We start from the raw sequence: 25,424 nt of genomic DNA, 5'->3' as shown, positions 1-25,424 counted from the left end.
TAGACAAGAGGAGAAGAATCTAGATTCTATATGGTTGATGCATCTAAATGGTTGATGCTCGAATAATTAATCATTAATGTACAATGGATGTTATATCTATCTTGATTTATGCAAAAATATGCATGTTTTCATGTCTTCTACAATTAATTTGCTATTTGGGATGTTTGTTTTGAGTATAAATGCAAAAAAAAAAAAAAATATATATATATATATATAGCAGACACTTCTGCGAACGCTTCGCTTCCTAGATTTTTGGAAAATGATGCTTCCACGTCCCCGCTTCCAAAAAACGCTTCCACTTCGCCCCCGCTTCGTGCAACATTGATCAAGATATGTCAAAATTCCTGTGGGCGGAAGCATGCAACACAGTTGTCTACGTTCAAAACAAGACTCCTCATCGGGCATTGGGCAAGATTACTCCAGAGAAAGTCTTCATTGGGAAGACACCTAAAGTCAGTGATTTAAGGATATTTGGGAGTTTGGCATATTGTCACATACTCGAAGAAAAGAGGAAGAAGTTGGATCAGACTGCAGAAAAGGGGTATCTAGCAAGATATGGCAAGAACGCTAAGGCATACAGGATCTATCTTCCAGGGAGTAGGAAGGTAGTAGTATGATGAGATGTAAAGTTCATGGAGGACAGAGCTTTCAGAAGATCTCGTGAAATGCCTTCCAAGGAGCAGTCGAAAGAGGATCCATTGGTCATTCCTCTTCAACCAACAGAAGTGAAGAATCCTTCCTCAAATCAGGAAGATTCTCAGGATGAGGAAGAGGAGCGAACAGAAGAACCTATTGGTAGAGGAAGAACTAGCAGGGAACTTCGTCAGATTCTGCGTGATGCAGAGAACTTCATCAGAGAGCCAAAGAACAATAAAAGGGAGCGAAAACATCCAAACAGGTATCAAGCATTAGTAGCTTAGGATGGAGAACCTGCCAACTTCAAGGAGGCAACTCAGCATCATGTCTGGCTAGATGTGATGGGGGAGAAGTATAACTCCATAATGGTAAACAATGTCTGGGAGGTGGTGTCAAGGCCCCAACACAAATCTGTGGTAGGTTCAAGATGAATCTACAAGATCAAATATGTTGCGGACGACAGTATTGAAAAATACAAGGCCAGGTTTGTGGCTAAGGGTTATGCTCAAAAGGAAGGGATTGACTATGAGGAAACCTTCGCCCCGGTAGCCAGGTATACATCTATTAAGACAGTGATATCTCTTGCAAACCAGATGGGATGGAAGATCCATCAAAAGGATGTCAAGACGGCATTTCTGTATGGGCTAATATAAGAAGAAGTATACATTGAACAACCAGAGGGCTTTGAAACTCATGGGAAGAAGTCTCATATATGCAGACTGAAGAAAGCCTTGTATAGGCTGAAGCAGGCACCAAGAGCATGGCATGGTCAAATAGATGGCTACTTGCAAAAGATGTGGTTTGTCAAGAGTGACGCGGATCTGAATCTCTACTATCTGGTCGTAGAGAGCGAGCCAGTTATCTTAGTATTATATGTGGATGATCTCTTCCTCACAAGATCATCCAGACACATTGAAGACTGTAAGAAGAATCTAGCCACAGAGTTTGATATGAAGGATTTGGGACGAATGCTCTATTTCCTAGGGTTGGAAGTTTGGCAGCAGAAAGGAGAAATCTTCCTTGGGCAAGGAAGGCATGCTACAGAAATCTTGAAAAGAATTGGGATGGGAGACTGTAGACCTATGGCTACACCAATGATCACCAACTGCAAGAAGATTGATGCATCAGAAGACAAGGATGTCGATCCCACCCTATACCGATAGCTCACAGGGTCCCTGATGTATCTAGTCAATACTTAGCCATATATTTGCTACGCTGTCAACACCCTCAGTCAGTTCAAGGTGGAACCGAAGAGGGCTCACTAGGCAGCAGCCAAGCACGTTCTTAGGTACTTACAGGGAACAATTGATTACGGGCTCTTGTACAACAAGGGGAAGGATATCAGGTTGAGTGGATTTACTAATGCGGATTGGGCAAGAAGTTTAGTGGATTGGAAAAGTACCTATGGGTACTGTTTCAACATTGGATCAAGAATGACCTCCTGGTGCAGTAGGAAACAGAAGTTCATGGCTCTGAGCTCGTCTGAGGAAGAATATACGGCAACCATATGGCTTCGAAAATTGTTGGTAAACCTATTCAGAAGAAATATGGAGGCGACCAGGATCATGTGTGATAGTCAGAGCTGCATCAAACTCTCTGAGAATCCAGTATTCCATGATACGTTGAAGCATATTGATATTCAGTGTCACTTTGTCAGAGATTGTGTCCAACGAGGAGCTGTACAGTTGAGCTACACTCCTACAGGGGAACAAGTGGCAGATATTTTCACCAAGGCCCTTGGAAAGTCAAAATTTGACTATTTCAGGGAAAGGATGGGGATCGTAAAGAACCCCTTTCAAAAGTAGTGTGTTAGCAGCACGAATGAAGAGGGAGTTGTAGTGAAGATGCAATGTTGACAGAAAGGACCAACAATAGCACAGATGCAGAGGGAGTTGCAGTGCAGATGCGGTGTTGGGAGAAAGGACCAGCAGCAGCACGGATGCAGAGGGAGCTGTCGTACAGACGCAGCAGTGGCAGTAGCAGAGTCATGGGCAGCAGTATAGGAGGCAGTAGTGCAAAGGATGTTGGGCAAGAAGGCCTAGCATTAGCACAAGTATCGATGATAGATGATCAGAGTAATACTCAGTAACGAGTATTGTTAGAGCACAGTCCTCGCTAAAAGGGAGTGTTGATTTGGGGTAGCATCGAATGTGCTCTAGCCATGAAATTTGGTGGAGAGGTTGGGGCACATAAGATCTCCAATACCCAGAAAGGGTTTGAGCAGATTCTAAACAGATCAGGAGATATTAAAATAATTAATATTTTTAATGGAGCCCCTAAGTCTAAACTTAGGGAAAATAAAATATTAATGTGTATTAATATGACTGTTAGAATGGTCCAAAAGACATGGATCAAGCCAGATCTAATCTTAGCGATTGATTAGGGACTTAATCTTGACCGTTGAGATGTAAAAAGGGAAAAGTATAAGAGGAGGCTTGAGGGGCGCTTGGAGAATATACTGAGGGAGACCAGTCAGTTCAATTTCTGGAGCGGGGTTTGCTGAGAAATTGAACCAGTGGTCTAGAGAGAAGTCAAGAGGCAGCAAGTATAGAACAAAGAGACAGGAGATCAGCGCAGAGGCAGAAGAGGCAAACGCAGAGATAGAGGAAGCCACGCAGAGGCAGTAGAGACTGCACAAAGCCAGAAGGGCCTACGTCATCCACGCAGAGGTTGCAGGAGTGACGCAGAAGGCCAGAGAGGTTGCACAGAGCCTCAGTAGGTTGACGCGGAGGGTTTGAGGCTGGCGCAGAGGGTTTCAGGCTGACGCAGAAGTCAGTAGGGTCTACACTGGATCAAAAGAGCTGCTAAAAATTTGTCTATTTGTGGGTAAGCTAGTTTGGCACCCTATTATACTAGAAAATTGTTGAATAATAAAATCCTCCCTTGTTGCACTGGTTTTCCCACATTGGGTTTTTCTAGGGACATATTCCAAAATAACTATGTCAATGTGTGCATATGTTTGTTTCTGTATTACAGTGTGATATCTACAGCAATATTTATTTTAATGTTTGTTGAAGTAATTTCATGAACAACTTATGATGAAATAAGGAGGATAAGTAAATCAGTTGCTGCAGTGATAGAATTTTCACAGAAGGGCAGTTCAATAAGGGACACTCAAGTACTCAAAAACCGAAGTTCTAGAAAGGCATCAAGGGCATCAAAGAATCAAGAAGATCCTCTCATCTCCAAGAAGACAAGGGCTACATCATCATCTAGAAGAAAAGTGTCAAAACCCTAGATCGATCAAAGAAGAAGTCTACACTAGAAGCATTCTTGGGATCCTCGCTCAAGATCAAGGAAAGAGACCACAAAGACCCTACCTCTACTCAAGTTGAAGAGATCTACAAATCAAAGTAACTTGAAGTCTACTCATCCAAGAGAAGCAAGATCAAGGACGTTGTCATCATCATCAAAGGATTCAAGGTGATCTCCCTCTCTTTGGAGCCAAGGATCACTCTTGAAGAAAAGCATCAACAAGAAGAAGTTTTCAATTTCCTATATCATCATCAAATTCAAGAAGGCAACAGGTTGAAGGAGCATCTTCTCAAGTAAGTATATTTATGTCTACATCTGAATTTGTCAAAATGTCTTTTTGCAAGGAAAGCAACAAGTTGGTTGGGGCTTCAAATTTTCTTGCATGGAAGAAAAGGACAGATCTAAACCTCATAGGAAATTAGGTCATGGAACATGTTAAGGGCTAAATCGCCAAACCTCCAAAAGGAGATGCTCAAACAGTCACAAGGTATATGAAAGTGGAAGTAAGGGCTCAAAGGATTCTCATAGAATCCATCGAGGATCCCCTCATTCCCTATGTATCAAAACTTGAAACTTCAAAAGAAATATATGACAAACTTATAGATTTGTTTTTCGTAAGCACTGCAAGAGAAGTTATATTGTTAAGACAAGAACTCTACAAGTTGAGGATATCTAAAGAAGAAGGAATAGCCTCATACTTTATGAGGATATCTGAAATAAGGGATTAACTCCAAGATTTGGGAGAAATTATGTCTGACAAAGAAATAATATAAGAAGATGCAGTCCAAGATTAACTCCAAGATTTGGGTTTGCGTGAGCCTAATTCTGCCTCCCTTAGCCTCTACGTTGTCTTTCTCTAGCCCAGAATGATGATGCAGTCCCTCTGCGTCACTCCTTCCTCTGTCGCCTTTTGCAAGGATCAACTCTGTCACTCGAGACAGTTGAATCTGCTGCAAATGCTCTGCTCGACTGATGCCTTCAGTTCTCCTGTGATCTGCAACCACCATCTGATACCATGTTGGAATTTCTAAGTTTAACCCATTAGAAATTCTTCCTGTACTATCTAGTTTATTTCTTCCTACTTGTTTAATTACTTAACAAGTTATTTACCATGTAAATACTTAAAATAGACACAAGTACAATATCAACATCTACAAATCATCAACTGAAAATTGAAAGGGAACAAGCACACAAGTGACACCGTTATTTTTGGACCAACATCCTCGGAAAAATCCAATGCGAGAAAACCGGTGCAACTATTCAAAGGGTTATATTATTATGTAGTTTATCAGAGTACAACCGAGTGCCTAAACCGACTCACCCAAAAGAGAAAAATATACGGCAACAATACCTCTATATCCGGAAATAGGTATTCAAAAAAACCTGTCCCACGAAACCCTCTCCGGCACAATTAAAGCTCAGCGCTGGCCCTCCTGGCCTCTGCGTCGGCCTCCTGCTAATCTGCGTCAACACTCTGACTCTCTGCGTCATCCCTCTGAGGTACTGTGCAGAATCTGGGAGCCTCTGCATCACTCCCTCTACCCCTCTACGTGAATGACACAGTCTCTTTGGGCCTTGCGTTGCCTCTGTTGGGCTCTGCGTAGCCTCGACTGGCTGTTGCTTTGGCTCTCTCCGCTTTTGTGCTGGTCTCCCAGTATTGTCCCTACCTCTCTGCCTCATACTCACTGCCCCTTGTTGCTAGTCACTGATTCACTTTTGCTTAGAAATCCCACTCTAGCAAAATGAATGATTGATCAGTCTGGTGTATTCTCCAACTAACCCTCAAGCCTCTTCTTATACTTTTCTCATTGGTCCATCAACGGCTGCGATTAAATCTCTAATCAACGACTAAGATTAGGTTTGGCTTGATCCATGACTTTTGGAACCTTCTAACCCAGTTTTATATTAATACCCATTAATATTTTATTTTTTATAAGTTTAGACTTAGGAACTCCATTAAAAATATTAATTATTTTAATATCTTCCAACCCGGTTAGGATCTACCCAAACCAATTCTGGTTCTTGGAGATCTCATGTGCTTTAGCCTCTCCAACAATTTTCATGGCTAGAGCACATCCGATGCTACCCCAAATCAACACCACTAAGTCCTTTGCTTGTAGCCTTACATATCTTATTTTATATTTTTGATGTTTTAGAACTTATAGGTTTTTAGCATATTTTTGGAAAAGACATTTTTTTTTTTAATAAATTTGCAGGTATCCCTCAAGCTTTGGAGGGAGCCCCCAACAACTTCCAAAGATGAGTGTCTCATTTCCTTTCAGTTTTTGGCTTCATGTACTCATTTAGTTTTGATTATATTAAATACTAATCATCATTCTCCCTCTATTGTCTTGATTAGGAAAACATTTGCTATATTCCCAAGGAGTATGAAAGAGGACCTCTCAAGACAAGGTTTGTCAAGGAGCAGAGGTATGCTTTAAACATTGATTTCTTTATAATAAATTCTTATTCATTTTGACAATCTATTACTAACATTGTTGTGTCTAGCTATAGCGAACCATATTGATTCTTATTCTGGGTGATTCATCACTTCAAAATTCTACCCCACTCATATTCTTAACTGATTTTATAGAACCCTAGACAGGTTCTTTGGAAAACCCTAACCTAAGGGTATGCTAATTTGAATGTTTGAAACCCTAAACTGCTTAGGGATATTGTGAAATTTTATTTGAAGTTTTATTGATGATGTCATGTTTGGGATTTTGGTATGATCAGGGAAACCTAACTTAGGGTTAAATGATAAGGTCTAAAATCCTAAACCTTTGAAGTATTGGTAATTTTTGGGTTTTCTATGTTCCTATATTGAAACTCTAACTCATTAGGGTTTGGTGGAATGTGTAAGCAAGACTCTCATAATGTCTTAGAAATGATTTCCTTGGTATGTGTGATCAAACCCTAGTCTAATCAAGTTTGTTGTATGTCTAACTCTTATTGATACTTTGTGAGGTTGAGTTTCACTAACACATGATATGAAATACCTTTGATGAATCCCTAGGTATATATATATGTGTGTGTGTGTGTGTGTGTGTCCTTTTGGTCAAAACCCTAGCTTGGTCTAGCTTAGTGTATGTCTAATGTATTAATGTTGTCAAACATATGATATGCTTATGCATGGTGATGAATTCCTAGATACATGTGTTGACCTAGTCTTAGGATTTAATATAAGTCCTTGTATGAGATTCTAGGATGATGATATTTGGAAATCTAGGGTTTTACAACTAAACCCTGGTAGTAATTAAATTCTCTAGTATGTGTGAAATCTAGGATTTGTATGAAGCCCTAGTGGAAAATCTCACATATGAATTCTGAAAGTTGTTGGATACCTTGTGATCTATATTTGTTTGTTTCTAGGGTTTGTTATATGTTGTAGTAGGGTATATTACACCTTTGAAAGAAACAATGAAACCCTAGATAAGAATGAAAGTTGTTATGTAGTCTAGGGTTTATGACAAAGTCCCTAGCAAGATGTTGAAAAGTATATGTCTCTTGTTTGTAATTAAGTCTGGGTATCTGATATGTATAAAGTTGAAATGCTTATGTGATTCTGATATGGCTAACTTCATGCTTCTATAGTTTTGGTTGTACTTGCTATCTAAGTTGTGTAGGTACACAATCCTCAATATGATGAAGATGTTCGTTGATAAGCATGATGAGGATGATGATAACTCTAATGAAATGGTTGGAAGCCACAAAAGATTCTCTAATAACAAAAAGAAGAATTTGATCTCCCTTAGGAAGCCTGAATAGAAGAGATCTCCCTAAGATTAAGAGGGAGTCTGTTCCCTAGTTAAGAGGGAGGGCATAGCCTGGTTTTGATTAAGAATGAATTTCAGAGGATATGTTGTTGCATGAGAAGTAGGAAAGAAAAATGTATGATTGAGGAATCTTCTGTTAGAGATTCAGTTGATAGTCCCACTATGAAAAGTTGAGAAACAACATCAAGTTGTTTGAAAAACCCCGGAGGTTTGTATTTGTTTATGTACATGTGAAAAGTATATTATTGATTGCGGTTGTGTTTGTACAAGTGAATCTCTCGAATATTTTGATAAGCATATTGGTTACCAATCAGTTTGATTGGGAGAGATTGGTCATCCTTGATCTGCTGGATCAAGGAGTGTTGAGACTTTGTGAGTGAAGCATTGCTTGGGAGGACATCTAGCTGGCACAAAGAATAGAAGAGATCTCCCTAAGATTAAGAGAGAGTCTAATCCTTGGTTAAGAGGGAGGGCATAGCTTGGTTTTGATTAAAGAATGAATTTCAAAGGATATGTTGTTGCTTGAGAAGTAGGAAAGAAAAATGTATGATTGAGGAATCTTCTGTTAGAGATTCAGTCGATAGTCCAACTATGAAAAGTTGAGAAGAACCATCAAGTTTTCTGAAAAACCCCGGAGGTTTGCATTTGTTTATGTACATGTGAAAGTATATTATTGATTGGGGTTGTGTTTGTACAGGTGAATCTCTCGAAGATTTTGATAAGCATGCTAGTTACCAATCAATTTGATTGGGTGAGATTGGTCAGCCTTGATCTATTGGATCAAGGGGTGTTGAGGCTTTGTGAGTGAAGCATTGCCTCAGAGGACATCTAGCCAACACTTTCTGTTGATGTCTAGGTCCAGAAGTTGGAAAGGTGATGTTGATTATAGAGCTTTGTTTTGGATATACAGCTAGATTTTTGTGTTGGTTGTTAGCAAGTAAGCCAATGGTACCTAAAGGGGTTGAAAGCTTGAGTCCATCTTATTCCCACTTGGATAGATTGCCCTAGTCAGGAATCTAGTCTGTGGCATTGCAGTGCCTAAATTGTTGAGAGACCGATTGATAGATTGCCCTGGTCAAGAATCTAGTCCATGGCATTTAGAGCCTAAAGTTCTTCATTGTCCATATAGTATGAGATCTTCCACTGTACTTGTATATGATGAATACCTTCCTATAAGATGAAATCTGCATAGAGTCCAGATCTATGCAAAAATGATGTTGATGAATCCAAGAGATCCAGATCTTACCCTTCAGGGCCTAGATCTGGACTCTATGCAAATTTCCTCTTTGGATTTGTAGCTGCAAGACAACAAAAAAAACACACCCAAACGATATATACAAAAAACCTAGAAAGCCCAAGTTAAAAAACCAAAAATAATTAAAGATCCATGTACATGAATGGCAGATCAATTAGATGTAGGGAGTGTGAGTCCCACTCCGCTCTTAGATCTGATAATCTGAGGCTCTCAACAGCCAAATCTATCGATTTAGAACAAAATAAATTAAAAATTTTAAAGTTTGAAGGAGGTGTTGAGCTTAAAACCCTTCATGCATCACCCATAAAAAAAAAATTATGATAAGCCCGAGATCAAATTAAGTTGGGCTCTTCAGAAAACACAGATCGGGAGTTGGCTAGTCCAACTGAAAACTTCCCCGAACGCCCGATGATTTAAAAATCAAGCCTTTCCTGCAAAACTCGATACAGCGATCAACATAAAGTGAAAAACGATAATAAAATTCAGATAAATAGAGATGCCTACTATTATATTCAAAACTTAAATTATCTTTCATACCCCAGCGACTGAGCAAGATACCTGTACTCAAATCACTCTTCAGAAAGCTATCATCAATGGCTAAAAAAAAACTATTAATGAAAATGACACATCTTACAGTATTCCCACGAAGAGTAACACCAGCAGAAATTAACCCCAAAGGCTTTCTTTATTGCTCATAAAAAAGATTACAAGAGAGCTTTTCGCTTAGCACATGATCAAAAGATCAGATGAATTGACTGACAAATGACCTTTTATTTAAAGATAAATCCTCCAACGGCTAGTTCAAGTGATCCTCGTCAAAGCAATCTCAACTGTTGATGAGGATCAAAATTCATTTTAATCTCATCTGTCGAAATTTTAAATTCTTGACGAAATTCGAATTTTTCAATTAAATGCATTTTAATTAATTCAAAAATTAAATTTTTGAATTAATTTACCTAAAATTTTCACTTTGACTTAATCCTAGGGACCAAAGGCTTAAAATTTAGCAAAAATTATTTAATTTACCTTAATCCCTAGACCTCTTAAAATTTAATTTTTAAGGACTGATGAATTTTGCCTTCAAAGAATTTAAATTTACCTAGGACTTAGAATTTTTGGTTTAAGATTTTAATTAATTTTGGCCATAAAATTTAATTAATTAACGTATGAGGGGATAAATTATTTTTCCAACCCTCAAGACATTTTACATCATGATTTTTACATTTTTTACATCTCAAGGGGGAAAACCCATTTGCAAAAGACCCTCACAGACTACTCAATTCTGCGACACAAATATAATCTAGCAAACCAAACAATTTGTAATAAAATAACCTAACCAAATAGTTAGGATCATTCCCAAATCACTTTTACATAGACCAGTGTTGCACGAAGCGCCCCCCCCCCCCGCTCCGAAGTGCGCCCCGTACGGAAGCGCAGTACGAAGCGCCTTCCGAAGCGCGCTTCGGAAATTAGGAAGCGCGATTCGTAAAAAAATTTGCGCTTCCTGGAATTTCCGAAGCACCGGCTCCGAAGCGCGCTTCGTACGGCACTTCGGGCCGCCGAAGCGTGGCGCTTCGGAGCAGGAAGCGTGCGCTTCACAAACGCTTCCGTACGCTTCGGCGGAAAGGGGCGCGCCCAAGGGAGAAAAACAAATTTTTTTTTAAAGTTAAGTTAACTCAACCTTAAGGGGGTGGGTGAGGGTGAGGTTAGGGTGAGGTTAGGGTGAGGAATGAAAAGAATAAAGCCCCCATTCATTCCTCATTTTCTCACTTTGAGTTTATGAGAGTTGGAGAAGAGAAGAGAGGAGAGGAGAAGAGAAGAGAGGAAAGGAGAGGAGAAGAGAGGAGAGCTTGGAGGAGTGAAGAAGGAGGAGCTAGGAGAAGGAGGAGGAGCTTGGAGCAAGAGCTTGGAGGACTTCATCTACAAGAGCTAAAGAGGTAAGTTCAAACCCCAAACTCCCTTGTTTTTTTGAAATTTTTTTTGTATTTTTCTCCTCCCTCTCCTACTCTTTCCCATTGTTTCTACTTGCTCCTTTATTTATAGGTTGTCGTTGTCCACCACCTATATCCATATTCCAAGATGGTGTTCTTTTGGCTTCTATGTATCATTCCACTCTTGGTTTTAATGATGGCAAGGGTGAGGAATAGAAGGGAAGAAACAGAAGAGGACATTGGTGATGGTCCTAATAGTAGTGACCCAATGTATGATGAGGAGGAAGGGTTTGAAGAGGAAGGGGATGAACTTGAAGGGGACACTGAAACACAAGATGGGAAAGCTACATCAACACCCTTGTGGAACTATGTGACCAAACTTGATGGGGGAAAGGGTGGTGGATCTTACAAATTTGTGTGCCCTCATGGTTGTCATGGAGGAAAACCATATTGTGGTTCATATACCCGTCTGAGGAGGCATCTTTGTGGGGTGCTGGACAGTGATGAAAAAAAGGGTTCTGTGGGGGTACAAATTTGCCCAAACATTTCAACTGAAGAAAGAAGAAAATACATCCAAATAGAGATGGCTGCACAACAAAAAAACAAGAAACAAAAAACTCATTCTGAATCAAGTGCAACCTCTAATTTGGTAGTTGCTCATCTCCTCATGGTACTTCTGCAAGCTCTGGAGGTAGAAGAACAATAGGGGATTTCCTTAATGTTGCTGGGAGGGATGATGTGGATGGAAAGATAGTCCGTTTTCTTTGTGCTTGCGGTGTACCATTCAATGTGCTTCGCTCTCCCTATTGGCATGAAATGGTAAAGGCCATCAATGAAGCCCCAAAAGGATACAAGGCCCCCAACTATGAGAAAGCTAGAACAGTGTTATTAGAAAGAGAAAAAGCTAAGGTTCAAAGAGCTTTGACACGTTTTACAAATGAGTGGGTAGATTCTGGGGTATCCATTGTATCATATGGGTGGACAAATATTAGAAACCAACATTTGATAAATGTTCTTGGTGTTTCTTCTAGTGGTGCAGTATTTATTGCATGTCATGACTCCTCCTCCATCACTGCATCTGCACAAAACATTGCAGATCTCCTATTGAAATCAATCAAAGATGTTGGTCCGAATAATGTGGTTCAAGTGATCACAGATAATGCAACAAATTGTAAGGCAGCAGGAAAAATTATTGAGCGTACTCATCCACACATCTTTTGGTCTGGGTGCCTGGTTCACACATTGAACCTTTTGATGCATGATATTGTGAAACACAAAGATTGTGGGTGGATTGCTGAGGTTTACAGGAAAGGGAAGCAGCTCATTAAATTCATCACAGGGCATACAAGGGTAAACTACTTCTATGGCACTTACTCCAAGTTGCAATTGCTTAAAATTGCAAAGACAAGATTTGCTAGTTATTACCTCACCTTTAGGCGGCTAGTGAAGGTGAGACAAGCTTTAACTAATCTGGTGTGTGCTGAAACATGGGATGAAATTAACACTGACACAGATGGTGCTAATGCAGTCAAGGACACTGTTCTTGACAGTTACTTTTGGTCACAAGTTAAATTTGGTCACAAGTTAAATATGTTTTGCAATTCACCAAACCAATTTATTACATGATCAAGTTTGCAGATTCAGATCGACCAGTAATTGGGGAGGTGTATGAGCAAATGGATAGCATGTTGGGGCAGATTAAAGACATTGTTGAGCCTAGAGATACCACCTTGTACAATTATATTCGTGTAGAGGTGCAAAACCGATGGGAAATGCTAAATATTCCATTGCATGCATTAGCATATGTTTTGACACCTAAATACTATCATCCATCATGGCTTTCAACACCAGCACCTGGGGGGGGAAGCAGGAGAAAACCACACCAAGATAAAGAGGTTCACGAAAAATATATGGCTGCATTGAGTAAATTAATCCCTGATGAGGAGGAGGCTGCATTGGTACGGAGACAGGTGAGCAACTATACGCTCAACACTGGTCCATTTGGGAGCATGCATGCAATTAAAGATCGAGAGACTTTTTCTGCTCTTGAGTGGTGGAACATGCATGGAGGGGGTACTCCACTTCTACAGAGTTTGGCATTGCGGGTGCTATCACAGGTGGTAAACACTTCTTCTGCAGAGAGGTGTTGGAGCTCTTATTCTTTCATCCACAGTGTTAAAAGGAACAGGTTGAGTTTAGACCGGGCAGAGAGCTTGGTTTATGTTCATTACAACTTGCGATTGTTGTCCCATTACTGTGAAGATGCAAAGTCTAATAAAGACTTGTTGATTTGGGACAAGAATCCAGAGGAGCCCAATTTGGAGGATGGAGTGTTGCGACTAGAGCAATTAGAGGATGCTCTTATCCAGGTATGTCCATTGTGGTATGAATTTTCCAATTTTCCCTTATAAAGCATTTCTCTAATTCATGTTTTTAATTTTTTTGTTAACTAGTGTTTTTTTTTTGCATGAATTTTTTGAGCGATTCTAGGATGATGATGACCGTGTTGATATGCCACCACCCCCACACCCATCTGGTCCCTTGGTTCCTAGGTTCCATGGTTCAACACCAACAGCAGGGGGTTCTTCTTCATCAGTTTCAGTGCCACAACTTACACAGGCACCATCTTCTTCATTGCCACCACGTGGAGGCCCGCCACCACGTTCTATTCGTGGTGGAAGGAGGAGAGAATAGTAGATATATTCACAATCTACTACTTTTTGTCATAGATTACTCATTAGACTTGTAGACTTGTGAATTTGAATTTTGAACCTTTTTGGCTCGGCGGTGACCAAGTGACATATTTTGTAAACATTATTATTTGAATTTTGGACATGACAAATGTTGACAGTTGCTCACTTGCTAGATAAATCATAATATGCTCTATGTTTTATGTTTTATAATATGCTTAAATGTTTTATGTTTTATAATATGCTTAAAAATTTGATGTATGTTTGTAATAGCTAGAATATAGATGATTGTTGTACATACTAGTAACTACAATGGAATCATGGATGCCATATCTATCTTGATTTATGCAAAAATATGCATGTTTTCATGTCTTCTACAATTAATTTGGTATTTGGGATGTTTGTTTTGAGTATAAATGCAAAAAAATATAAATATATATATATATATATAGCAGACGCTTCCGCGGACGCTTCGCTTCCTAGATTTTTGGAAAATGACGCTTCCGCTTCCGCTCCCGCTTCGTGCAACATTGACATAGACTCAATCTAGAACACTAGGACTCCCCTAAGATCCCAGTGACAAAATACATTCCGGCTTTGGGATAAGACTGAAAGAAAACTCTGTGGACCATCCGAGAATGGATCGGTGAGATGAAAAACCTCCCAGAATGTAGATCGTCACCAAAAAAGTAAGTTTACCTAGGTAATTACATACACGACACAGATCTGCTGAGATTATTTACATTATACACATGCAGAATTGGTTCACATGATGATCAAGATGATGATCGCTAGACGAAACGAACACATCGATCAGGCACTATCCCTTTTGCGAAAGAAAGGGGTGTACTTCTATGGGTTATTGACACGTAGTGGTCAACAATAGGAATATACCAAAAAAATGGCCACAAGAAAAATAAAACCACAGAAACTTATGATTAGAAGATCTGTGATATCTAATAGGGCACGTCAGAACCTTCAACCTAACACGTCTTGAAGGGAGGGCAAACCCACAAGCCAAACCTCATCCAAGGTAAACATAGTGAAGGCATGTGGCCAAACCAAAAGCCACCAATGACAATGTGTAGCTTCAACAAAATAGGTACCCAAGCTGCCTCAAGGATGTGGAGGCCAACCAGCTGTGTCTGTCATTCTTCTCCATCATTTCCCCCCCTTCACCAAGGTTTTGAACACCTTTTCTCCTTCAACCTCATTCTTGCAGCCATGAATCTTCTCTCATTTGAATCTACAACATGATTTACATGAGACAAGATCCATAGCTGCAAGAAATAATAGTTTTTTAAATGAATATTGAACTCTCCCTTGGGAACATTTTTACAGTCCCAAAACCTAAATTCAATATAGCTCATTATACAACTAGAAATGATTAAACAGCTACATAATCCTTCCATACGGTCATGTGAAGGGGAAAGTGGAACACCTCTACTTGGGTACAAGGCCATCCCAGTCAATTTAGTCAAGACTCAAAAGCAAGTATTAATTATACAGCACCGCAAGTATTTTCCCAACAACCAAGAAGGGCTATCTAGATCCTTACGAGCACAAGCACGGACTATTGAGCTGACATAATCAGATTTTCTCGCAAAAACATGATTTTTTGGTTCATTATACTGCATGTTGGGCTGACTGTCCACCATACGAATATCTGTCTGGGGCACAAAAAAAGAACTGTCAACTCATTACCAGCAGCAGTTAGCTATGCCAATCTTATGAAACAGTTTATATAAAAATAGCAGGATCTATCCATCCCAACCAAACAAATACCGAATGTTATTATAACAAAAGTTCTAGTCCATACATAGTATAGTGTACCAGTAAGGAAGATGCATCTGTAACTGTATTTACCTTGATGAAAGGACGATGTGGATTAGGGTAATAGCATTCAAGGATAGCAATTGCAGCCTCTCGATACGCTAATCGCAATTTCAATTCCAGAGGAATTTCAACATGATCCTCCTGACCTGTTGAAAATGTCCCATCTTGCTGCATAAAGAATGAATAAATGTAGTTATAGGAAATAAAGCAAACTCTAAAAAAGGAATGACAAGTCACAACTAAAGTGTGAGAATTTTGGCAATTCCACAGTAAAGTATAGCACAACTCTAAATCATATGACACAAACCCTCTTCAATGCTTCTATTAGCTCTTCCTTTTCAATGTAGTCCTTTCCCTTCCTTACACACAAGATTCCAGCCTCGTTCCTGCCAAACCACATCTTAGTCTAATTGAGAGGAAATTTTCATAAAGCAATGGAATTACAAATGAATACTAAAGAAAAATTAGAAGAAATATGAGATAGCTTACAGAACATTTTGAAGCTCTGCTCCACTGAAACCATCTGCAAGTTTAGCAACTTCCTTCAGTAAGTTCTCCTTTTCTTCTTCTGATCTAAAAGCCTTGTTCTTTGCATGAACCTGAGTATTGCAACAAAAAATATTGAATGATTCAAGATGTGCTTTTCCAATTGATAGTCAAACAGGATAGATACACCAATCACACTACCAAGCTAACTGCAGAATTTTGATGTAACACACCCTTAAGATTTCCAGCCTGCCTTCATCTGATGGTGTGTCAATATGTATAACCCTGTCAAATCGACCTTTTCTCAGAAGAGCAGGGTCCAACATGTCCAATCTGTTTGTGGCACCCACCACAAGCACCTGGAACTCCATGTCATATTAGTAATTAGAACTTTGAAAATAAGGATATTTTTGTTGCTTCAAAAGAAACAAGCAAAGTCAGAAGATAATGACAGTCTAGCCACACCTTTGTTTCGGAAGCTTTGAAACCATCCAACTCAGTGAGAATCTGAACCAGACCTTGCTCCCTTTCCACACCACCCTAAAAACAGCCACTCTGTGTGTTAATATAATATAATATCCAACTTCCTGAACATTAGATAGCCGTAATACACTAAAAAGTCTCTAATACAAGAAGCAAAAGGCCATTAAAGAACTACTTCTAAATAGAAGTCACGATAAATAAATAAACTCATGCACAGAACAAATTAATGATCAGATTAGCAGTCAGATTAACGTCCATGAATGGCTGAATAGGATCATTAGAAAAAAAAAGGGGGGAATAAAAGAAAAAGAAAATATTTGATGTTTAATGCCTTAAACCATTTTTACTTCAAACTTCTAGCTTACCTTTAACAAATGAATTGATCCTTGGACATGAGTAGAAGAAATAGCACCATTTTTTTTTTATGTTTATAAAGAGATAAAAATTGAAGGAGAGTATCACCGTGTTGAAATTTCCATTATGTCAGAGCACTAGAAACAAAAAGAAATGGTGGAACTATAGACACATGTCAACAAGAGCAATATCAGCCAAATAACACAATGCAAAATTCATCACATTACGTGCATTTAAATAGATGTAGCTTTACACAGCAACTCACAGAATCCATTTTTAATAATCATAATGTATTCTACATAGCTTAGTGCCTTTGTGTTGGGGAGTTAATCAAATGAAGCGACTTGTCAAGTTGCCACTTAAGAGATTCGTTACCCGAATCTGGCACGAGGTTCTCTCTGATGATTTTCTTCACTATTCCTTGCAATTTATTGAGCTTTGGACAATGGAGAATCTTGTGATCTAGTGGGTAAGCAGGCTGAGCTGGAAGGGTTGACACCAAAATCAGACTCAGAAATCATCCTAAGCACCATCGAAAGAATCATATACACAGAATGCACTTCCCAAACCGGGTGAAGAAAGCATTAATACACTGGGAGAAAATGTGAAGACACTGGAATTTAGGACACTCTATTTGAATCGCTAGTATGGGATGGCTTAGCAAGCCATACCAAAGCAATAATTGAAAGTAGTCGATCAGATCTGGCTGGCAATGAGCAATGATTTGCAGCATTTAAAGATATTTCTGCTCATTTTCAAAATGGCAGTATTGGTGATTGAAACTATGATTTATATCTATCTGGGTTTGTCACATCTTATACCTGGGTCTATAAGAGACAAACAGGAAATGCCATAAGAACAAGACGTTTATTTGCTCCTAGTTCTTCTGAATAGGTCAAGCAGTCTCAACAAAAGAACAATTGTAGTGCAAGGTCGGAATGCAGAAAGGAACAGATTAGGAAGTAACATGTGATGGAAGAATAAGGGTATTCATCTCAGAATTTTTGCACACTTAACCAAGAAGCTACGTGCTGTGGTTCTCCAAAAGTATGCAACAAAGTTGGATGTCTGAAACATTGTGAGAGTTGCAGAACACTGTAGTCTGTTTCTTGTGACAAATTGTGGCATGAGTAGTTCTCTTGAATGAGTAGTTTGTTGTATGGATGCAGATTCTGGATTCTCAGGAAGTAATGGAGATACCTGCCATTACTTCAGAAACCCTAACAACACTCAAACCCTAGCAAGTGAACAAAATACCTATGCTCACAATACTCTACAAAAAGCTATTATTAACAGCTCAAAATAACATATGCAGAAAATTAAACAATCTCACAGCATTTCAAGAGAGTAACACCAGCAAGATATGGACCCCAAAGTCTTCTTTTATTAACCAGAAACAGATTTACAAGAGAGCTTCTTCAGTCTTAGACTCACAGATCCAATGATCTGAACTGACCCCTAGCACCCTACTTAAAGGAAATGACTCCAACGGCTAGTTCGAGTGATCCATGCTGAAATGATCTCGACCGTTGATGAGGATCAAGACATCTCTTGATCTCATCCGTCGATTTATTAAAAAATAATATTTTGCATGCATTCACTTAAAATATTATTATTTTATTATTTAGGGTTTTTGCTTTATTTTTAAATTTTTTATTAATTTTTTATTTATTTTATTATTTTATTATTTTTATTCATTTTTTTAATTTTTTAATTTATTTTAAAATGGATCATCGAATTAAGCCTCCGGGAACATCACCTAGGACCTAGGACTTAGGACTCATGAGGGGATTTAAAACATTTTCAACCCTCAAGACACATTTCATGATGACTCTTTACAATTTTACATCTTAAGGGGACAAACCCACTTAATACAGACCCTCACAAATCACCCAGTTTCTGCGACACAACTATAATCTAGTAGATTAACACACTAGGATTCTCCTAAAATTCTAATGACAAAATCCATCCTGGCTTTGGGGTCAGGTTTGAAGGAAAACTCTGCCGATCATGGATCGGTGAGACGAAAAACCTTCCAGACGTAGATTACCACTAGAAAGTTAGGTCCACCTAGGCAATTTACATACACGACTCATATCTGCTAAGATTATTTACAATTCATACATGCAGACTGGGTTTACAATCAAAATGATCAAGTTGCTGATGATGGCAGGATGGCACGGACATGCTGATCAGGTGCTGCCCCTTTTTGCTAAAAAAAGGGGGGTGTACTGCATGGGTAGTTGACCAGTAGAGGTCAACATCTGGCTCTACTTGGAGACACGTTGTTGCTTGCAGGAATGTGAGAATCCAGAATCTGCATCCATACAACACAAAAATAAGTAGCGTCCATCCAAAAATCATCATATACATTTAAGCACAAGAAGGATAAAAGCTCTTCATTTATTAACTATCTAGAAAAGTAAATCGAATCCTAAAACAGAAATGAAAATGCGGAAAAAACAAGGAGTAGGGGTAGAAATACGATACAAAAGATGCCCCACGGCATCAGATGTGTTCAATATAGTGCATACTGAGCATTTGCCTGCTTTCAGGCAAATCTGTGGGCTGCTTGTCGGATGTGCCATGTTCAATTTTGCATATAGTAGGACTTTTTCCTATCCGAAAATCAAGCTGCTCACGGCCGTCTGATGTATCAAATCTTCTTCTCATTTTCTTTCTCTTGCGCTTTTTCTTTCTGGCTGATTGTATGACTGATGACATAGAACTTTTTGTTTCAAAACTATCAGATGAAGTATGTAAGATATGCGTGCTATGTCTCTCTTCATCTTGCATCTGATCTTTATCATTTTTAAGTCTATCTGGATCTCCTTCAATCAACCATCTTTCAATCGAATCAATGACCTCCTCATAATAAGATGGAGCTTGTTGTAACAAATGAGAAGGCTCCTGATCTGTTGATGTTTGCTGGTTTCTCTTATCATCTGACCATTGTTGAAACCTTTGAACTTGTATTTTAATGGCATCCATCTGACTAGAGTGTTCAACCTTTATAGCACTGATTTGTCTGGCATGATGTTCTTTCATGTCTTTTATTATTTTAACATTCTCTTCCTTTATGTCCATCAAGCAATGTTGCATGGAGTTTATTTCTTCTTCATGATTTGCTTGCATGTCAGCCAACTGATTATTATGATTGAACGTCATGATAGTTATTTCCTCATCCATAGTTAATAACTTGTTTTGCATAGAGTCAATTTCCCTATCATGATCAGCTTTCATGGTCACCATATTTTCCTCTAAAATTGACATCTTGCTTTGCATGCTTCTAATTTCTGTTTCATATTTAGTTTTCATGGCCTCAATTTCCTTAGCATGCTGATTTTGTGTGACCTCCAACTCCCTATTACGTTTTTCCAGGTGGGTGCATAAAGTTTTAACATCATTGATAAGACTAATTTGATTGCTTTCCATATTTCTTACCAGCATCATTAGATCTTGTATAATTTGCTTTTGTTCTTCCCTTTCATTATTATTTGTCCCTGATTTTCCACTATGATGATCTGCAATATTGCCGGTGGATGACACATTTTGACATGAAGAATCGTCTTGGGATCTTTCACCATCAGCTGGACCTTTTATCAAATTACTTTCACTCTGTTGCACAATTTTAGAGGTAGAAGGCACGCTGACCGGATAACCATATCTATCTTCAAAAGCATTGATAATGTCTTTTAAAGAAGTGAAAGAATCCTTAGGAAAATTGTTAAACCAATTCAAAGCATCATCTTCTAAAGAAAGGACAAATAGACGCATTTTGATATCTTCATGATTAAACTGAGGGGGTCTGCAATATATGATCATGATGCGAATAAACAAGTCTAGATGCCTGTTAGCAGCGATAGGATCACCATCTGAAAAAATAGGTAATTCAGGAATGGCTTCCTCCGGAAAATCATGGCGACGGTGAGTAAAACGACATGGTTTACATGAATAATCCATGAATAATGATAAGGGATCAGATGGATGATAGAACTAGATCTCTGCTCAAGAAAATCAAAAGATGAAAGAGGTGGAGTCGCCACTTGAACAATAAATCTGATTCTAAGATCCAAAAAGGTACCAGCGAGCAGATATAAGGAAGGCTTCTTGTCTGGGAAAAATAAGAAAATGGAGTCGCCACCCAAACAAGAAACAAACCCAAGAGGTGCTGCTGATATGGGATGAAAAGATGCCAAAAATATTGAATCTGCCAGCTCAACTAAGAGATGAGAGATGAGAAGATGAATGTCGATGAAACTCCAGGAACAGAAAGACTCTGTCCCCGGCAACGGCGCCAAAAAAAGTTGGCGTTGTCGGCTCAAACGAATGATAGAAAGATGAGCGATGAATGATTAAAAGATGTTGAAACACCAAGGACAGAAAAACTCTACCCCCGGCAACGGCGCCAAAAAATGTTGTCGCGTGGATTGACACGACAACGCTCAGACCGGGGGCTATCACTCTGATCCCCGATCCCTCCGTTTAAGCCTGTCTCCCGCGGCTAAGGGGGGTAGTCCCTTTGAGATGATGAGACCAACTGTCGACCAGTTGGTTGGGAGACACGAGATACGATATAAAAAAGCACTCGATGGATTTGATTAATTTAGCAGACCAGTGCCTTAAGAGATTATTATTAGAACGATTACTGGTTAGATGACATAGAAACATAAACCGTGAACAGCAATCATTTGTCATCACAAGGTATCAGCTAAATCACGATGACCAAAACGATATCCAGCGACTGAAAAATTTAAAAAGATGAATGCTTTAAACCACCACGAGAGTCATGAATCATTAACCAAATATCATATTCGCATCTCGACTTGAAAATTTTAGATCTCAGCATGAAAGATAATAATTCCCGAAAATGACTGGATCTGACAAAGAAAATTTTCCACAATATATTTTTTCAAATTTTTTTTATTTTTTTTTTTTTACTAAAACAAAAAATCTAAATCTAAACTAAAACCCTAAAAATCCCCTTAAAAAATATTTTTTATTTTTTATATATTATGAAAATGAAAATTAAAAAGCTTAAAAAACTTAAAACTAAAATCTAAAACATTATACAAAAATCTAAATCTAAGTCAAAAAAAACTAAATAAAATTTTTTATTATTATTATTATTATTATTTTTTTTTAAAACCAAACTAAATCAAAATTCAAAATCTAAATAAAATCTAATTAAAATCAAATCTAAAACATAAAATTAAATCTATAAAAAAAAAAAACTATTTTAAATATATACGATTTTTCGATTTTTTTTTTTATGAATTCAAAACCTAACTATATTAAAACTAAACGTAAAGCCTAAAATCTCCTTTTTTATTTTTTTTATTTTTTATATTAATCAAAATTTAAAAAATCTAACATTTGAAAGACCTAATTAAAAATCTACGTTAATTAAAAACTAAAGTTATAAAACCAAAGTCTAGCACATGAACTTATTTAATTGAAAACTAACTATATAAAAAAAAAATTAAACTAAATTAAAATCAAATAAAATTAACCTACGCTAAAAACAGCAAATCGTATTTTTTATTTTTCATATGATTTAAAATTATTAAATCTAAAACTAATGAAACGTAACTATGATTATGCTAGCCTACGTTAGAACAACGAAAAAAAAATCAAACGCGTCGAAAAACCCTAGCCGTCAATCATAAGACTTGATAATCGATTTTATCTGCTACGATGAATCAATTTTAATTGCGTGATGGATCGATTTTACCTGCGTAGATATGCACCTGTTGTAATACAAAGAGAAATTTGCTGAGACAATAAGATTCAGTCATGGACGGAGGATGACCTGCGTGCTGGAAATTTGGAACGGAAAATGAAAGATTGATAGCACAGTTCGACGGAGGGCAGAGTCGGTTTTACTAACTGCGGACAAATAAAAAATCCTGGAAGCTTTTCGTCAGCAAGGGGTCACGGCTTTCCTCTTATCACCAAGGAGTTTGTCAGCGGACGGGCTGTCGTTTGCTGGAATGATGCCCCAGTTTTTTATTTTGTTTGAAAACTGCAAACGATGATACGCAGAAACACGATTTCCTGCGGTTTCCAGTTCCGGAAAATATACGCCTAGACTTAAAACGGTACGCAGCCCAAAAAAAGACGTTGTGATCTGGCCCGAAAAAAAGACTGAGTGATGGAGAACTAGCTTGGTAACCTTGACGGCGGACAGATGAAGATTTCAACCACGCAGATGAAATTTCAAGAGCACGTTTCCTCTGGCGAAATTTTCTGCGGTTAGGAGAACACTGAGATTGTTTGGAAATGGCAGACAGGTTTAAACGGTTCTCCTTTTATCAGTAAATGCACGTCCGCAATACCAGATAACCCTGAGCCGTTAATAATTTGCAGAAATCGAAACCTGGCGTGATGGTCTGAGACAACGTATATCAAGAATATTTTTCTCCTTTGATGCCTGTAACCTGAAATGATGAAATCACCCAAAATAATATGTACATAAAACCAAAATCAAAACCCTAATGAAAAATTTTGCGAAAAGCAGAAATTTAAAACCCTAGATCAAAAATTTGAAACCCTGAAACAACTGATTAATGTACAGATTTGGCCCCTTAACAGCCAGATTCGGCAATAAGCACAGAAATATTTTAAAGAAACAGAAATTTTGGGATTTCACTGTGAAGAAACTTCAGAAAATCTCTCATGCAACTTAGAAAAATAAACCGAATGATAGACCCAGGATCAAATCCAACAGGGCTCAGCAAAAAATGCTTGCGGGACTTGGCTGGTTCAGCCGAGAACTTCCCCGAACGCCCACAAATTTCCTTCAGAAAGGGTTTTCTGCACAGCTCAAAACAACCATCAGTAAAGAGGGCAAAAATGCTGCTAGATCTCAGGAAGTAATGGAGATACCTGCCATTACTTCAGAAACCCTAACAACACTCAAACCCTAGCAAGTGAACAAGATACCTGTGCTCACAATACTCTACAAAAAGCTATTATTAACAGCTGAAAATAACATATGCAGAAAATTAAACAATCTCACAGCATTTCAAGAGAGTAACACCAGCAAGATATGGACCCCAAAGTCTTCTTTTATTAACCAGAAACAGATCTACAAGAGAGCTTCTTCAGTATCAGACTCACAGATCCCATGATCTGAACTGACCCCTAGCACCCTACTTAAAGGAAATGACTCCAACGGCTAGTTCGAGTGATCCATGCTGAAATGATCTCGACCGTTGATGAGGATCAAGACATCTCTTGATCTCATCCGTCGATTTATTAAAAAATAATATTTTGCATGCATTCACTTAAAACATTATTATTTTATTATTTAGGGTTTTTGCTTTATTTTTAAATTTTTTATTTATTTTATTATTTTATTCTTTTTTATTCTTTTTTTTAATTTTTTAATTTATTTTAAAATGGATCATCGAACTAAGCCTTCGGGAACATCACCTAGGACCTAGGACTTAGGACTTATGAGGGGATTTAAAACATTTTCAACCCTCAAGACACATTTCATGATGACTCTTTACAATTTTACATCTTAAGGGGACAAACCCACTTAATACAGACCCTCACAAATCACCCAGTTTCTGCGACACAACTATAATCTAGCAGATTAACACACTAGGATTCTCCTAAAATTCTAATGACAAAATCCATCCCGGCTTTGGGGTCAAGTTTGAAGGAAAACTCTGCCGATCATGGATCGGTGAGACGAAAAACCTTCCGGGACGTAGATTACCACTAGAAAGTTAGGTCCACCTAGGCAATTTACATACACGACTCATATCTGCTAAGATTATTTACAATTCATACATGCAGACTGGGTTTACAATCAAAATGACCAAGTTGCTGATGATGGCAGGATGGCACGGACATGCTGATCAGGTGCTGCCCCTTTTTGCCAAAAAAAGGGGGGTGTACTGCATGGGTAGTTGACCAGTAGAGGTCAACAAGCCTTATAGTCTTTATTGTACTTGCAGCCTCATATATTAATATAAATAAACGCTGATTTTGAGATTTGGATATCTAATAAAGGTTGCTTTTGGATATTCCGATATTTTTATTTTCATTATGTGATCATTCATGAGTAAATGTGATGTAAATTAAATCTTAATGTTTAAGTGTAATAAATTATAATGTATCATTTATGCTTTATGATTGCAAACACACACACACACACATATATATATATATATATTATATATATATTATATATATATATATATATATATATTCGTGTTTCCCCGTTTCCAAAATTTGGGGAGGTCGCGTTTCATATCGCTTCCCGTTTCGGAAACTCGTACCCGTTTCCCCGTTTCGTGCAACTTAGATCCAATATGAAATACAACACCTAAAACTAAGTGAAGTGCAAGATCTTGGTTTATTTTAAATTAGATGTCTATCTAAATGAATCCTTCCTCTCAACAATTTTGAAGCTAGTCTCTAGTGTAGGTTGTGAGAAAGAAACTCAGGGGAAGATAGAAAATGATATATTAATGATACCTCCCCTGGAGTTCTAACCACCCAATGCCTCTGGCGTTGTAGAGATTGTGGCTCCAACCACAGCAAGGTCACCATGTTAACCACAAAAGAGGGTCTAGGCTTCGCAAGTTGGGTGAGAAAGGTGGTCCTATCTTTCTATCAACCAAGCTTATGCTTTGAGGTAAGTTAATTAATGCAAGGCTACTCCTAGGGTACAGGTGCAAAATATGAGTGATTATCTTTAGGAGAG

General features: G+C 38.2%; 1 protein-coding gene across 2 annotated transcripts in view; it reads right to left on the bottom strand.

Moving 5' to 3' along the window:
* EMB3144 (AAA-type ATPase family protein) overlaps positions 1 to 25,424 on the bottom strand; it is a 385,432-nt gene that overhangs the window by 67,390 nt on the left and 292,618 nt on the right. For both annotated transcript variants that reach the window (XM_089391628.1, XM_089391629.1), the window contains exons 6-11: positions 16,331 to 16,405; positions 16,099 to 16,224; positions 15,869 to 15,978; positions 15,687 to 15,765; positions 15,410 to 15,547; positions 15,102 to 15,213 (exon numbers count right to left, since the gene is read on the bottom strand). In XM_089391628.1, coding sequence (XP_089247754.1) covers positions 15,102 to 15,213; positions 15,410 to 15,547; positions 15,687 to 15,765; positions 15,869 to 15,978; positions 16,099 to 16,224; positions 16,331 to 16,405 — 640 coding nt within the window. The remainder of the gene's footprint in view (positions 1 to 15,101; positions 15,214 to 15,409; positions 15,548 to 15,686; positions 15,766 to 15,868; positions 15,979 to 16,098; positions 16,225 to 16,330; positions 16,406 to 25,424) is intronic.

The sequence above is a fragment of the Pinus tabuliformis genome, chromosome 1_1 (assembly GCF_031772625.1).
Source record: "Pinus tabuliformis cultivar Carrire ecotype Pingquan chromosome 1_1, CPIR1, whole genome shotgun sequence".
In the NCBI taxonomy this organism is placed as follows: Eukaryota; Viridiplantae; Streptophyta; class Pinopsida; order Pinales; family Pinaceae; genus Pinus; species Pinus tabuliformis.
Note: the sequence above shows the minus strand (reverse complement) of the source record. Positions and strands in the feature narration are given on the sequence as shown.